This window comes from Pteropus vampyrus, unplaced genomic scaffold (genome assembly GCF_000151845.1).
Source record: "Pteropus vampyrus isolate Shadow unplaced genomic scaffold, Pvam_2.0 Scaffold59, whole genome shotgun sequence".
In the NCBI taxonomy this organism is placed as follows: domain Eukaryota; kingdom Metazoa; phylum Chordata; class Mammalia; order Chiroptera; family Pteropodidae; genus Pteropus; species Pteropus vampyrus.
The window spans coordinates 3,166,668-3,181,857 of record NW_011888840.1 but is presented as its reverse complement, the minus strand read 5'-3'; the positions used below and the strand labels follow the sequence as shown (position 1 = coordinate 3,181,857).

Here is a 15,190-nt window from a genome sequence, read left to right as displayed (position 1 = left end):
TCCAGTGTAAGTATAGGTAGTTTACCTATGTCAAAAGAAAAGTCTTAAGGTTAAGATATATTTATAGGGAAATAAAATTGCTGGGGTTTATTGTGACTGTTTTTTAGGGAGGTCATATTAGCAGCCGTTACATTTTAAAACCTGCATATATTGCTGAAGCCTTGGGCTTATGTCCGAGATTGAGTTCTGTTGTGTATTGTACATCTAATGTTTTTTACTTCTGATATATATTTTGTTTTGATTCAGTTAATATAGTAAAGAAGATAACTTACAGTGTCAGAGTCCTCAAAACTATCAACTTATAATTTAGAAAATTTTTGATGGGTGCCTTTCAATAAAATTTCCACTTCTAGGAAATGTTCCTTTCATGTTTCCTCTTGTTCCTCCTTAGGTTCTCTGTGAAGCAGGAGACAGATCTGTGCTTTGATTTTACCTTCGTCTCTATGCCAGTGGTTTTCTTCCCTGGTCTCTCTCCTTTCCTTTATATTTCTTTATCTTTCTCTCTTTTTTGGAAAAACATTTTTTTATTACCTTTAATTTCTTAGTCCTTATGTGTAGTTGGAACGAAAGCTTAGGATACTGTATGTATTATATGATTTTTTTTCTCTTTACTGCTACATATTATACATTTGCCTAGCACTTATTCTTAGGACTTGTAAAATATTTTAAATGTTTTGCTCAATATGTAGGGAATTTGAAGTAAAACCAAGGACTCTGTATACTCTCATTCTATCGGGAAAGTCCTGCTTGTTGAATTTTTAGGTATTTCGAGATGTTCAGTCAGTTGACAAGGACGTCTCCTCACAGTGTTAGAACCGTAGTGATAGTGAGTAATCCCGCTAGCAGATGGTTCTGGTATGTAACTGCTTTTGCATTTTTACTTCACCAGAAAACTCTCTGGACTACAGTAGTATCCTATACTCCTTGTTAAAAATCTGGAAAACTATTTGCATGCTTTCAAAGTAAATTTTGAGATAATAGTGCTAGTCAAAGAATGGAGAACATATTTTAATCAGATGTAAAATTCTACAAACATTAGTATATCTTCATTTCTTAACATTTCTTCAAAAAGGAAGAACGAAACTTAAACTTGCATTCTTACAACTTTCTGAATAATATGAAAATTGATTAAACTCTAGGTTTTAGTGTATTTCTTATGGTAAAGCCATTATGGTTCTATATGCTTTTTTAGTAAAATAGCATTCACAAATATGATCAATACTCCTTTTTCATATAGCTTATCAGTAGAGATTTATTTGCTCTTTACTTTTTTTAAACTAAATTCTTAAGTTCTTATGTTATCATAGGTTATAAACAAATGTTTTAGAAAATGTACATTGTCTGTAATGTGTTGCCTTGAAAAATCTGGTTGTCTAAATCTTTAGAGTAGAATAGTCTGTGGTGTGAGTTCTTCCCTATAGGTTATCATTATTTCTGTGGATTGAGTGATGATGAAGAAGGTAGGATTCTTAGCCATTTACCATAGCTTACTCCTGTACTTGCACAAATGGTGCAAGAGTTATTGTTATGGGATTAGGTAGATTGCATTTTTTGTAGTAATTGTTAATTTGTAGATTTAATGATAGCACTTGAAGATATTCAATATATATTTGGGAAAACTTTGTGTGTTTATTATGACATATTATAAATAGTATATTGTTACTTGTTGAATAACACCCTGCTTTTTTAGGTCATTTTATTGTGTAAAATATTCTATATTATTCAGTAGTGTAGGTTTCAAAACTAAAAATATTTAGTATGTTATCAAAAGATTATTTAAGGAACAGAACACAATCCAGTGAAGTCATTGGTGTAATACATTTAATAATAGTTTTCCTATTTTTGAAAGACACCTAGGTCTCTTTGAATATTATTTTTCATGTTATTAATATTCATTTGTATGTATATTTCTTAAGTCATGTAGGGTTGCTGTCTTAAAGAAGGGTAGCTGTATTTTTGCAGTGTTTTCTTTTTACTGTAATTAATGTAAACAGGTTCATTATATAGAAATAAGGACTTAAAAACAAAAAAAAAGCAAATGATTTACTCATTTTTGTTTTATAGCCTTGTAATTTAATCCATACCAAGTAATATTTTCTGTATGGATAATTTGGGTCTATTAACCTAAAGTTAATTTATGAATAAACTCTAATGTTTTCTCACTTTGTAAATCTGCTGGTGTTTTCTTCATTGTAATAAAAAAGAAATCATGCTATAGTAACTAATTCTTGCTCTACACCCTTTTTTTCCCCTTTAGAAAAATTGGAAGCTCGACCACCCACCCCAGGACAGCTGAGATATGGTAATGGTTCTATAATTGTTAAATATTGTGTGTCTATCGTTTGGATGTAAAATAACTGTATCATTCATTGATAGTATAAAAGAGTCAGTGAATTAAACTTTTCCAGATAGAGTGGATTATCCTATTTATTATGCTGAAGCAAACAGTTAATAAGCTTGGTTTAACACATATCACAATATTACCAAATTTCTAATATTATTGACCATATGCATTATCGTTTAAATATTTTACCGTCTACAAGTAGAATTATACTTATGGTAGAATTTTGCTTAATTCTTAGGAAAAAGGATATATTTAATTCAGTTTGGATTTAAGTTAGGCAATTGTCAAACTAGAATTTCTAGGCTCAAGGCTAGGTGGAACTGTTCTGTGGTGGAGAAAATACCCCAGGCTTTCTGTTTGTAATAATGAAGAAAGTAAAGTTGATTTAAAACCACGAGGAAGAAGAATCTTAGGATGCTTCTGGTATGCTTTCTTTATTATGATAGGAGTAAATATTCAAAGGCCAACGCTGAAGTATGTCAAACAGTTTGGGATCTTATAAAGACAGTTGAAGAAGAATTATTTAACAGTAAAGTGAATTTGAGTAGGCTGTCAGTTAGAGCTAAATATTAGATGTGATTTGCTAACAATTACTGAGGTACAGAATATTATTTCCCAAAGGAAATTGAAGAAATTACAAATTGGAAGATCATTACATACTGGAGAGCAAACATAATTTTTTTTTAAACCTATTTAATAATTCTTTTTTCTCTCAAAGGTAGAATATAATTTATGTTAGAAATAAGTAACTTTTCCCAAATATCAAAATAGTTTAAGAATTTGTTAAGACTTCTCTTCTTTAGGTAATCTTTCCTGATTCTCCTAGCCTAGATTGATTCATACAGTCAATATCCATAGCACTGTATAATACTATTATCATTTTTTTGGTCATATTGAAATTAACTATTTATATGGCTGTGTTATCATACCCAGACTTCTTGAGGGCTGGTAACCAAGTCTCAAGCGCCAGTGGAGTATCCAGTACATGTTAATTTAATTTTTTGAAAATTATATTTTTTTCCTTTGGGTTAACAATATATTTTTTTTTTTTTACTTATAGGACACATTTATTTAGGTCTAGACATAAAAATATGATATACATTTATTTAGGTCTAGGCATAAAAACATGATATATTTTATAGTTCAAAGTGGTTATTATAGCAACGTGCGTTGGTTTTACTAACCAGGTTTTTACTAGGTTAGCAACTGGTCTAATCTTATTTTAATAGCCTTAACACCTAATTTAAGATATTTATAACTGGCCAGTTTTAGAGATGCTGTCAGAGTAACCCCCAAATGTTAAGTAATCTCAAAGGTTTCATAGTTACTTTGCCGTATTACATTTCAAAGACGATTGAGAAGATGATTTGTGGGACCTCTCTCCAGAGATAAATTTAAGTAGTTTTTTCTTCACTGTAAATGTTTGGGGTTTTTTTTTTTAGTAAATTTTTAAAATTTCATTATACTCTTTTGACCTATCAAATTCGTGCTATGTTTTTGGAAATTGGAATTATATATATGTTTTGGAAGCTACTTATTATAAAATTTTTATGTCTAGTAGATTACTAGACTTAGGCAAAAAGTCAAAGAACCAAAACTAGGCTATTTAATTGAAAAATCCCATTTCATTATGTTCTATTTGATTTTTAACATACTCAACTGCATTTAAAATAATATTCTTTATAATTGAAAAGATGCTGCTTTTTATCTAGAATATTCTTACTTGATAACAAAAAGAAATCTGAAATGACCTAGGATATCTACTATTTTCCCTAATCTTAGTCTTCGATAGTGCTTGTGGGTAGAAGTGCTTTTGTTTTGTGTGTTTTTTTTTTTTTTCTGGTGGGGTTTTTTAGACTGTTTATTAGCCTTTCCTGGTTGGTACAGAACTCAATTTGTAGTAATATCAAACTTTCTTAACTTCTGGCTTATATTTTAATTATACTTTGTGTGGACCTAACTAGATTTAAAAAAGACTCTAAAGTTACTGAAACTGAACACATATAACCAGTTGATTTAAGGGACTATTTTTTGGATATGATATAAAACTCAGAGTTTTGATGTTTATCTAAAAAGAGTCCTCAGTTGAACTGATGTTGACTATACATTGGAAATTTATAGATTAATTGGAATAAAGTCTTTTAACTATCCCCAGCTTTTAATCTGTTTCACAGTCTGCCTTCAGTTCTCTCAGTCTGGAATTCTCTTCCTTTTCAGGTTAGTGGTCCTCAACTTAATTAACTAATATTTATTGAGCATCTACTATGCACTAGGCATTCTGCAATGTGCTGAAGATGCAAATGTGAAAAAAGGGAGGCTAAATGTATAAAAATATATAGGTATTAGTTCTTCCTAGTTACATTTCTATTATCTCAGGTTATTCAGATTATATTATATACTAGGTAGATGAGGTAAGGTATGCCTTTGGTAAGAATAGGCCAAATTACATTTTTATTTAAATAAAATATTGTTTATAATTTGTGAAAGTATTCAGGGATACTGATGCATTGTGTGGTGGGGGAGACTTTACACATAGATGTCCAATATGAATGAGATAATCACATTTTTCTAATGTTTGTTTAAAAAATTGTTTAGTGAGTAAAAGTGACCAAAGAGCTTTCCTGAAATTTAATTCAAGGAATTTCTTATTATTTCTAATGTGGAAATCAATTTTATGATATCAGTTTTTAGGTATAAGAGAAACAGATTGATGTCAATAGCAATTAAACAGGTAAAACATGGTGTTCATATGTATTTATTTATTTGTTCTGCCATTAATTGTATGTAATTCATATGTATATGTGTGTTGCCAGTAAGAAAACACAAAAGCCTAACACAATTGTTTTTATGTGTTATGTGTTTTTATTTTATTTTATTTTATTTCTCAGTATAGCTTCTATCAAGAAGCTAAACTTATAGCAGGAGCAGAATCTTTTGGCTATGGGGAATGGAAAGCAAATTCCAAAGCTTATCAACTCTACTTAAGAGAGATTTTGATCATATGGTCTGTTTTTGTCGTTTTAAAATAATAGAAATCTTAAAATATATTTTCTGTTTTTGATGTTTTTCAGTATTCATCCACAATGCGATACCTTTCATAGGGTTTGGCTTTTTGGATAATGCAATTATGATTGTTGCAGTAAGTTCTCTCTCTCACCCCTTCTATTTTGAGTTAATAAAGAAATTTATATGGTTTATATTTTCCTGATTATTGCATATTATAACTATAAAATTATTAATATAATGAAGCTATTTTTTACTATATTTTATGTTAGATTATAACTAATTTTAAGACATCACATATATTAATCATTAAAACTTTTGGTAAAGCATTATCAGTAATAAACATTTATTGAGTCTATAGTATACTGTTCTAGTTTCAAGATTCTTATTAAAGAAAAAAGTATATAAAATTTTCTGATGTTATTTAATTCACATTACGAATTATTTAATTCAGCAGTTCACATCACACATGTTATTTGATTAGTTCCTTATTCAGTTTTCCATACAAAAATGTTTTAAAGGATGTTTCAATATAGTCAATCCAGTTAACCTGAAGATATTTTAAATTTCAGTTTGGAACACTGAATATATACCCCTTCTGTCTTTGTTCCATTGTAGTGTTAAAAAAAATTCTCCTTTGCTGTGGTCATTTTACTGTAAAGGTGTTCCTTAAAAGTGTCGTTTAGCTTCAGGGATGGCTGATTTACCTTTTTACCGTCATGTGACACCTTTTGTTAATGGATACCAGTATTGGGTCTAGATTCTAAAGTCATAAGTAAGCCCATGATTAAAATGCAGGTATTCTGAACCTGCCCAGTGCTCTATCCATTTCTCTTCACTGACTTTACAACTTTTTAAAAATTCTATAAATTCTAGTGATTTTGTAGGAAACCGCTTTATAAAATGGAATAATTTTAGGATTATTGAATGTGAGGAAAATACATATGAGAGATGCAAATTGTGTGTGTGTGTGTGTGTGTGTGTGTGTGTTTTGGAGGTCACATGTACTACAGGTGAACATAAATCAAATATTTGGTTTCAAATAGGGATAAAAGGATAATTTATATTGTATAGATTATAAAATTTGCTTAAAGATTATCTAACATTTGTTCATTCAAGAGTGTTTTGGGATTTTTTGCTGTATAGTCTTACTTTATGTCCAGATTGATGGGAACAGGTATCCAAAAAGCCTGGCCATTCATCTGGTTGAGGAAACTTACAGGGTAAATTCACAGATAATACTCTAGCATGCAGATAACTGGAAGGTGACAGGCATTCACTGGAAAATTCCTTAGAGTAGTAGGGAAAAAGCCTCTGAAATATGATTTCAAAATGCTAGTGTTTTGACTGATTTCAACATTTTTCTCATTTGTATATAGGAATCAAATTGGCATAGTATTGAATGTAAACTATAACTGAAAAATAAAAATAATTAAATTTAAAAAAATCAAAGTGGCCAATTTATATATCTGCGAATGTGAGAAAGTTATTCAACCATTTAGAACTACACTGCCTTTTCTGAAATTGCTAAAATCTGAATTGGTTAGATTATTTAAATAGTTAATGTAAATCAAATCTAGTTGTAATGAAAAACCCATTATGATGAACTTATAACTTGTAGTTAAGACTTGCTGTGTTTTTGAATAGATTGTCTGAATTAAAGTCTCTCTGTGGCAAATATTTCTTTCGATTTTATACAGTTCACTCAACATTTTAGATTCTCTCTATTGACAGCTAGTACCTCCCATACTACCATCCTAATAATCTTTTTTTTTTTTTTCCCCACCTCAGTAGAGCAGATATTAGATAATTCAAATGCTGAAAGACCATTCTTGCTACAGGGAAGTGTTGAGATGATATATTTTGCATAAAGAGAGACTCAGGTAGATTTTGAAGAGAGATCAGAATAGAGAAATTGGGTAGCTTTTTAGATCTTGAATAAGACCTTCACAGTCTGGTCTTATTTTTTTTTTGAAACAAATATCTAAATAGAGCTACCAACCCAAACAAAACAAAACACCCACATTCTAGAGTCAAATTATTGTAATATTGTTCACTATTTTGTGCTACTTAGGCCTGTGTCTCAGTATAACTGAGACTGGACTGTGTTTGCAGGCCCCATATGGTTGACTCCAATTTAGTAATATTTGTTTATTACTAGATTATTTTTCTAGTTTACATTGAAATCCAGTTTCAGGGACTTATCACCAGGTTGTTATTTATATAATGCTAAAGTAAATATTTAAACCACTGGCTCAATACCTGATTAAGAGTGATAAGTGTGACAAAAATATTATCCTGTGATAATTGCAGACTAATTCAGGGACAGTGAAATTTTCCAAAGAGGCTTTGTAATAGACTGCTGAGACTGAAATACATAAACGATATAATTAAAGAACCTATCAAAAGGGAAACAAGAGATCATTAGTATAATAAGAAATTTTTTCACCTTTTTAGAAAAACACTGATAGCTTCCTAACGTTGTGGGACAGCTATGTCTTTTGAGATATAGTTAGTTAAGATATTTGCTTCTTTTTTTCTGTCATGCCATAGACATTTTTGATGTTTTCCTCTTTCTTGTTAGGTGTACTCTCTGGGCCGCTGCTGCCCGAGTTATAGTCATAAAAACAAATTCGTATAACTTCTTGTAATAGATTTTTTGTTGGCTGCTGTTCATACTAAGTTTTTAGTTTCATAGTTTTTTATTATGTTTTTGTTATTGAGATTGCTTTTTGTAACCGAGGGTGATTTTGGGTTATTGTTCTTATTAGTTAGGATAGAATTTATTAGAATTCTAGAATAGATTAATTGTATTAAGACAATGAACCAGGTATAACTTTAAGACAACTAGTATTAGATTTGTTTATAATTTCTAACCTGTTAACATGAAATTTGACGTAATTGGAAAAAAGTAAAGGAGAGGATAGTCCATTGCCTTCACATTGACTTTGATTTTATTTGAGGCTTTGTATGCTATTAGAAGGACTTTCAGGTTCCTTACATTTAATCAAATGATTAAGCACTTAAATACTTTTTAAATACATACATTGCAAGCAGATTCTTCTTGGGTCATTCCTAACGATTCATTCCTGTTAAAGATGCTGTTTTTTATTTTTTAAACACTGTAACTGTCAAACACTTCTCTTCTATGTTAAAGCTCCAGGAGTTTTTTTTTGTTGTTTGTTTGTTTGTTTTTGCATCCATATTTACAGATACACATCTTATTCTTTGTGCCTGTTCTTTTCTTTCATTCTTCAGAAATCTCTTTCTTTGAGTACCTTTACAACCTTATAATTTTAAGTGCCTGGGAGACTTTTGTGTATCAGGCTGTTTGGACTATATAAGAACTGTATTTTAAAGGAATGGAACCAAAAGCCTTAGGGGAAAGAAAGTTGAAAATTTAACTCAGCTTCTCTTCACTTTTGTAAATAATTGAGTAATGCAGTATTTCTACATTCCAGAGAGAGCATTCTTGCTTTTTTTCCTCACAAATATCATTGAGATTTTAAGAATTTCCAAGCAGCAGTATTTAAGAGAGCTTTTGAAAATTAAGTCCATTTATGGCAGCACAATAGATTCTAGAATTTCTTCTTTATTCTAGCATTAGAATAGTTGAATCTTCTTCATTTTAGTTCCTTCTCTTTAAAGTAGAATTAAAAATACGAGCCCCTCTTTTCTTCAGAGGAATGAGATAGATATAGAAAATCTTAAGTTATCTCAATAAATAAGTTCTGTGAAAATACAACAAAGCTTCATTTTTGTTGTAGATCTATTGTACTAAATGCTGCTGTCACTTATAAATGAATCATATGGTCTCACTATTTCATGGCTAAAGAACTAAGTGTCATAAGATAATTTTTGAAGTCTGAGCTTTTGGGTCCCTAGAAACTGATTTAGTCCTTTTAATCTTTCATAGACTAAATAACAGTAGCATAGATATATCATTCAGAATTTAAAATTTAGATGAATTGGTCATCTTTGTGTTCAAAAAGCTTTGAAGTATCTTTCTTTGTGATAGGAAAATACAGATTCTAGCTTCTTAATGATGACTTGTACTGCTGTGTGTGTTGATATTTTTTATTTTTATGAAAGCCTAATTTTAATTAATAAAATATTGATATTTCTGCATATTTTGTGTATATAATTTTGCTGTAAAACATGTTGATTTAACTATTTTATGTTTTTATTAATGTTCTGCTATTCTTTTAAAGTCACTTCAGCTTTAATTTTTAGGATTAAGTTCTTTGTAATCATTTTTCAGGGAACCCATATTGAGATGTCTATTGGAATTATTTTGGGAATTTCAACTATGGCAGGTATTTAATAATAGTGATATTATTCCATTGTTTCTATATAAGACATTTCAGTAGGTTAAGTTTAGAAGAGGATAATTTGAATGAGTTTGCTCATTGTCTATCTCCTATATCCTTTTCCTCTAATTCTTAATTTTGTGTATGTCGTACTTTTTTTTCTGAGAAATTCTAGGTACTTTATGTTAGTTAATTGATAACCGTAATCTAATCTATACTGACTATCTAATCTATACTGTTTAAAAAGTTTTTCTCTTAATTCAGTGTTACCCTAAAACCTTTCTGCCCCTTTTATTTATTAAATTATTTATTTTCAAGTTGGGTAGAACAATCAGAGAAGGAAATACAACACAGAAAACCTAATTTGGTTCTATCTCCTTCTTTCCCCTCAGTTAACACTCTTTTCTTCATAATGTTGAAATTTGAGAATGGTTCTGTGTAGTGTTTATTATCTGGAACACATGAAATCAATGAAAGAGACGTTTCTTCTCCTTGATTTTCTTAAATTTCAGAGCTCTACATATGGCTTTTTACTTTTTATCTTCCAAATATCCAAATTCCCTTAAACAAATATTATCTGAAAATTACAGCTACAAAATACTGTAGAGGTGTTTTAAAATTGACACCAAAATGGAACCTGGATGCCATAACAGAAAAACCCTACTATTTGATGGAGGTAGAATAGTATAATCTCAAGAGAATTGTGTTCTATTTTGAAATCTTGAGATTCAGAGCTATCCAATGAGTTACTTTAGATATAATTGTAATTTGAGCAATGTGGTAATTCTAACAGACCAGTGCTTTATTGATTACATAGTGATGTATTATAATGATTTTTCTGAATTCTATATAATAATTCACTTGTCTGTTTTTTACTTTTTTAGCTGCTGCTTTGGGAAATCTTGTTTCAGATTTAGCTGGACTTGGGTAGGTCCATTCATTTATTCATTTGTGCATGTATATGCTTACTTACTCTTTCTCTTATCTATTTTCTTTTAACTGAGAAGCCTTTTAAAAAGGGACATTTATTTGTGTGTGTGTGTTTTAGAACTAAATTTAAAAATTTTGTATTTCTAAGTTAGTAGTACTAAATCTTTGCTGTGCCTCAAATATAGATGCCTGGGTTGTACCCCAGTCGTGTAGAATTAGTGTTTTTGAGGACTGGGCCCTGACATTTGTGTTTAATAATCTTCTCAAGGGATTCTGATAGAGGCAAACATTTTTTCTGAAACTACCATAATGTAAGCAGCGTTCAATATTTATATGTATCTTATAGACATTTCCAAGGATGAGACAGGATTAAAAGTAAGAACCCCTTTTTATTTCTCTACCCTGCCCTCCCACTAAGCCCAGAGATAAGAGATACAGTTCAAATGTGAGGATACTGACTGGGCATGTTTTCTAGAGAGAAGAACTTTCAAAGGGAGTATATGGCCAAAGCATACATGTTTTTTGGGGGCCAGTTTTTGCTCTTTTTACTCCATGTAGCAGGAATGATGAAACAAACTGAGGATGTCTACTTAGAAAAGGCCCGTTTTCTCTCTTTCTATTTTTACATTTTCTCCAAGCAGCAGATGGCTTAGGCTGCTTCCTGAGCCTGGGGAAGCGAGGAGAGTATAAATTAGACCAAGCTGGCATTGTGGTAAACATACTCTCTCTTGCTCAGTCTTTGGTTCTCTTTCCTCCTTCCTTGGTTCATTGGAGTGGTAAGTTTCGAGATTTGTATTTGGGTCTACTAGAAGTCTACTTAGCCCTATAGTCTAGGCAAAGGCAGCTTTGTAAGTAATCTAATCCTATGTATTAGACTTTTGCACTGGAGTTGGGGCCAAAGCTATTGCTAAAAACAAAGTTTCTTTGTTTCTGGGCCAAGGCAGAAATTTTATATTCCTGGAATTCCTGGCATAAATCTGTAACGATATCACCTCTCAAACATTCCAATTCCCAGTTTCCAACCGTAAAGTTAATGCTATAGCTACTGTGATAGCTTTCTGTATTTAACAGAACCAAATGATCTAATAGATTTTAAGGCCATTTAGTTTTAGATTGCATCATAAAAATTATTTTTGATTAGAGATAAAGATTTTGTTGGGAGTGTTTATATTTAAGAACTATTTCTTCTCTTCCTTTAAAAAATATCATTAAGTAGCAAATACCACATTTTATCAATTCTCAGATATACAGTTTTTTTAGACAACATATCTGACATTGGGATCCATCTTCTAAATGATGGTATATATAGTTTAGTTGGCAATTTTTTTTCTTTCTTACAGCTCATAAACAGAGGTTATATCCAATAAATATTGTTGACTTAGAATTGATAAATACCTGAGATTGCCCTGAAAATTCTGGGCTGTTTTTCTTATTATACCAATCTAATGCATTTTGGAAATTTTTGCTTTCTAATGACAGTTATTATTTATATCATATGTTAAAGTTCTTTACTTTGAATTTAGAATAAGTGCATAAATTATTATAAATGTTGCAAAAAATTTTAAATACTTGATTTGATCTTTTTAAAGTAATGATAGAGAATAATTTTTCTTAAATCAATTAATTTATCTATTGAATATATTAATGTGAAAATAGTTTTAAACTGGATTTATTTGTACACAATAAAAAAATGAAAGTTGTAAAAAATGTTTATACCATTTCTAGGGTGCCAATTACAGGTGTAAAATTATCTTATTTCTCTTTGCATTAATTATTTTTTTACTATCTGAGGACATTTGTATGTCTCTTTAAAAACTTATGTTCTGTCCTCATATATTTTTAAAGACTTGCAGGCTACGTTGAAGCTTTGGCTTCCAGGCTAGGCCTGTCAATTCCTGATCTCACACCAAAGCAAGTTGACATGTGGCAAACACGTGTTAGTACACATTTGGTAAGTACTTTATATGGTTTACGATAATGAATTCAGATAGCCAGACTAAGACACCGTATAGTTCAGTCCCTTGAGAAATTTGATCTGAGTGGAGTTTTTAATGAAAATTGTTCAAGCCTTGGCAGTTTTCACAGGAAGAGTAAATTTTTATTGACTCATTTTTTGTAGGTATACTTGATTTTTAAAAAATTCTTTATATGCTTCAGTTAATCTTGAGGAGTATCAGTTATGTACTAGACATAAACTGAATAATAAACTATAGTTCTTTTTGTGGACCGTTTTGTAGAGAACCAGACATTTAAAGAAATTATAATTTAACATGGCATGCAATAATAGAATAATGCACTAGATATAGCAATAGCACAAGAGAAATATTTAGGAAAATATTTTGTTTGGTGGGGAGACTTCTTGGCAATTGTTAGATCTAAGCTGATTTTTTTTTTATTATTGATGAGGCATTTACTAGGTGAACAAGAGAATTCCAAGTATATTAACTAGCAAGTAGAAAGGCATGATAAAAACAGTGCGTGTTCAGAGAAATACAGGAAATTAGGAATTGCTGGGATATAATATATAGTAGTTATGAATAGAAATAGCAGTAGAAAACTGAGTTGGAGAAACATGAGTGGATCAGACAGGAACACATTTTTCTATCTAGGCATAAATTACGCTAAAGAACTTGAACCACATACCTAGGTGATGGAGTGCTAGTGAATTTTAAATAGAAAGGAAACTAGATAGATTGCGATGCCACCAATTAAGTCAAGAAGAAAAGGAGGAAGAACAAGTTCGTAAGAGAAGAGAGTAAGTTCTGTCTTGGGCACATTGAATTTGAGCTGCTAGTAGAACATTCATGTGGTGACACCTAGTAGGCATTTGGATTAAAGGTGGAGAGTTAGAGAGGTCTGAATTAGAGATGATAGGTGTTATCATTCATTCATTTAACAAATATTTATTGTTTGCCTACTATATGCAAGGTACAGATCTAGGAGTTTTTATTATATTGGTTAACAAAACAAGATCATTTTTTCTAGTGGATCTTACTTTCTAGCATGGGGGAAAGAAACACTTAAAAAATCTGACAAATGAAATATTTAGTATATTAGAAGTTTGCAAGTGTTATAGGAATTAAAGAAAAAAAGAAAGCCATGCAGGGTAAAAGAGGTTGGGAGTGCTAGGATAGAGACAGACTGCAGTATTAAATAGAGGGTCACTGCAGGCCTCACTGGAAAGGTTGATGATAGTTAAAACCATGGGAAAAGATTGTTGTATAGGGCAGTGGTTCTCAAAGTGTGTTGCCAGACCAGGAGAATCGGTATTACCTGGGAACCTGTTAGAAATGCAGACTCTCAGCTTCCACCTTGCACCTATCTGTTGCTGTGTAAAATTACATGTATATGTATCCATATTCCAGGTAAATTGAAGTGAGACTAGCTAGCTGATATCAGCCAGAGTTGTTGAGGAATAAGGATATTCTAACATTCTAGCAATTTGGTTTAATGTGTTAGCACTATTGTTGGTATCAAGAGAAGATTATTTTCCTGGGGTCTCTTCTTCTCACGCAATTGATAATTTTGTTTTCTCTCAATATTATACGCAGGTCCATTTCCCCTTTTGTATAACAAAAGCACCTCAATTACTAAACCAGTGTGTATGTGTGTGTGTGTATGTGTGTTTTGCTAAATAACCCCAAGGCATATGCATTCTATTCCTTATTTGTTGATTGTTTGTTTTATATTACGATCAAATCTATTCTGTAACATAACATTTGGTTATAAATAGCATGAAGTAATTGAAGTTAATCATCCACCTTCTAGTTATGACATAAGCTAACTCGGAAATTTACCTTTAATAGAAAGTATGCCAGTGCACATGTAGGTTCTAACTGACATAAGTTGTATTTTAAAACTTCATTTGTAATTCGGTTGTTTGAAACTCTGAAAATATTTTCTTGAAAAACAATATTGCAGATGTACTCAAGTTCTCTGGTTAGCCTCAGTGTAGTTAACTATAGGGCCTCGTATCATAAAATCTGATAATAATATGTAAGTAACCATTTTTACAATGGGAAATATGTTTCAGGTCCTGTATCAGGGAGCCAGAGAAAGGTATCACACTTCTTTCCTCCCTCCCTGCCCTGTTGACTTTATGCCCCATGGAGATAACAGGGTTGGAATTCAATGACTGGCATTCCTAAAGTGAGGGGGAGGAAAGCTTTGGTTTCTATGGATGGTCGTAGCAGGCATTCTGGGTGGGAAGAGGAAGTGGAATCTATTAGCAGTGATCATTTCATGTCTATGGGAAGTCAGGAATCTAAAGTAGAATATAGTCTCTGTGAATGTACATAAATAAGTGCAAATGTTACAAGGTCAAAATAAGAATCTAGGTCAGGTTTTTGCCTATATTTAACATCTTTTGATGTTAAAATATATGTACAATTTTTAAAAAGTGTTTTTCTACTTGAGCATTTTTTAATATTTTTATAGCAATTTGATAAAAACTTCCTGTTTGCTTTGAACTTTATCATTTGTTCTAGACCCTTTTTGTAGCTTATTTTCATATTTAAGTTACTGTGATCAAAAGAAATGCAGTCACAGTTGAATTTTATAGTACATAGTAAGTGTTCATCATAGATACTTAAGCAAGGATTCC

The 15,190-nt window shown here is 31.0% G+C and overlaps 1 protein-coding gene across 1 annotated transcript in view; it reads left to right on the top strand.

Annotated features, from left to right (window-relative positions):
• The window catches only part of TMEM65 (transmembrane protein 65), a 48,195-nt gene that overhangs the window by 28,480 nt on the left and 4,525 nt on the right, over positions 1–15,190 (top strand). The window contains exons 2-6 of the mRNA XM_011360788.2: positions 2,258–2,302; positions 5,416–5,483; positions 9,609–9,663; positions 10,542–10,584; positions 12,433–12,538. Of these exons, the coding sequence (XP_011359090.1) occupies positions 2,258–2,302; positions 5,416–5,483; positions 9,609–9,663; positions 10,542–10,584; positions 12,433–12,538 (317 nt within the window). The remainder of the gene's footprint in view (positions 1–2,257; positions 2,303–5,415; positions 5,484–9,608; positions 9,664–10,541; positions 10,585–12,432; positions 12,539–15,190) is intronic.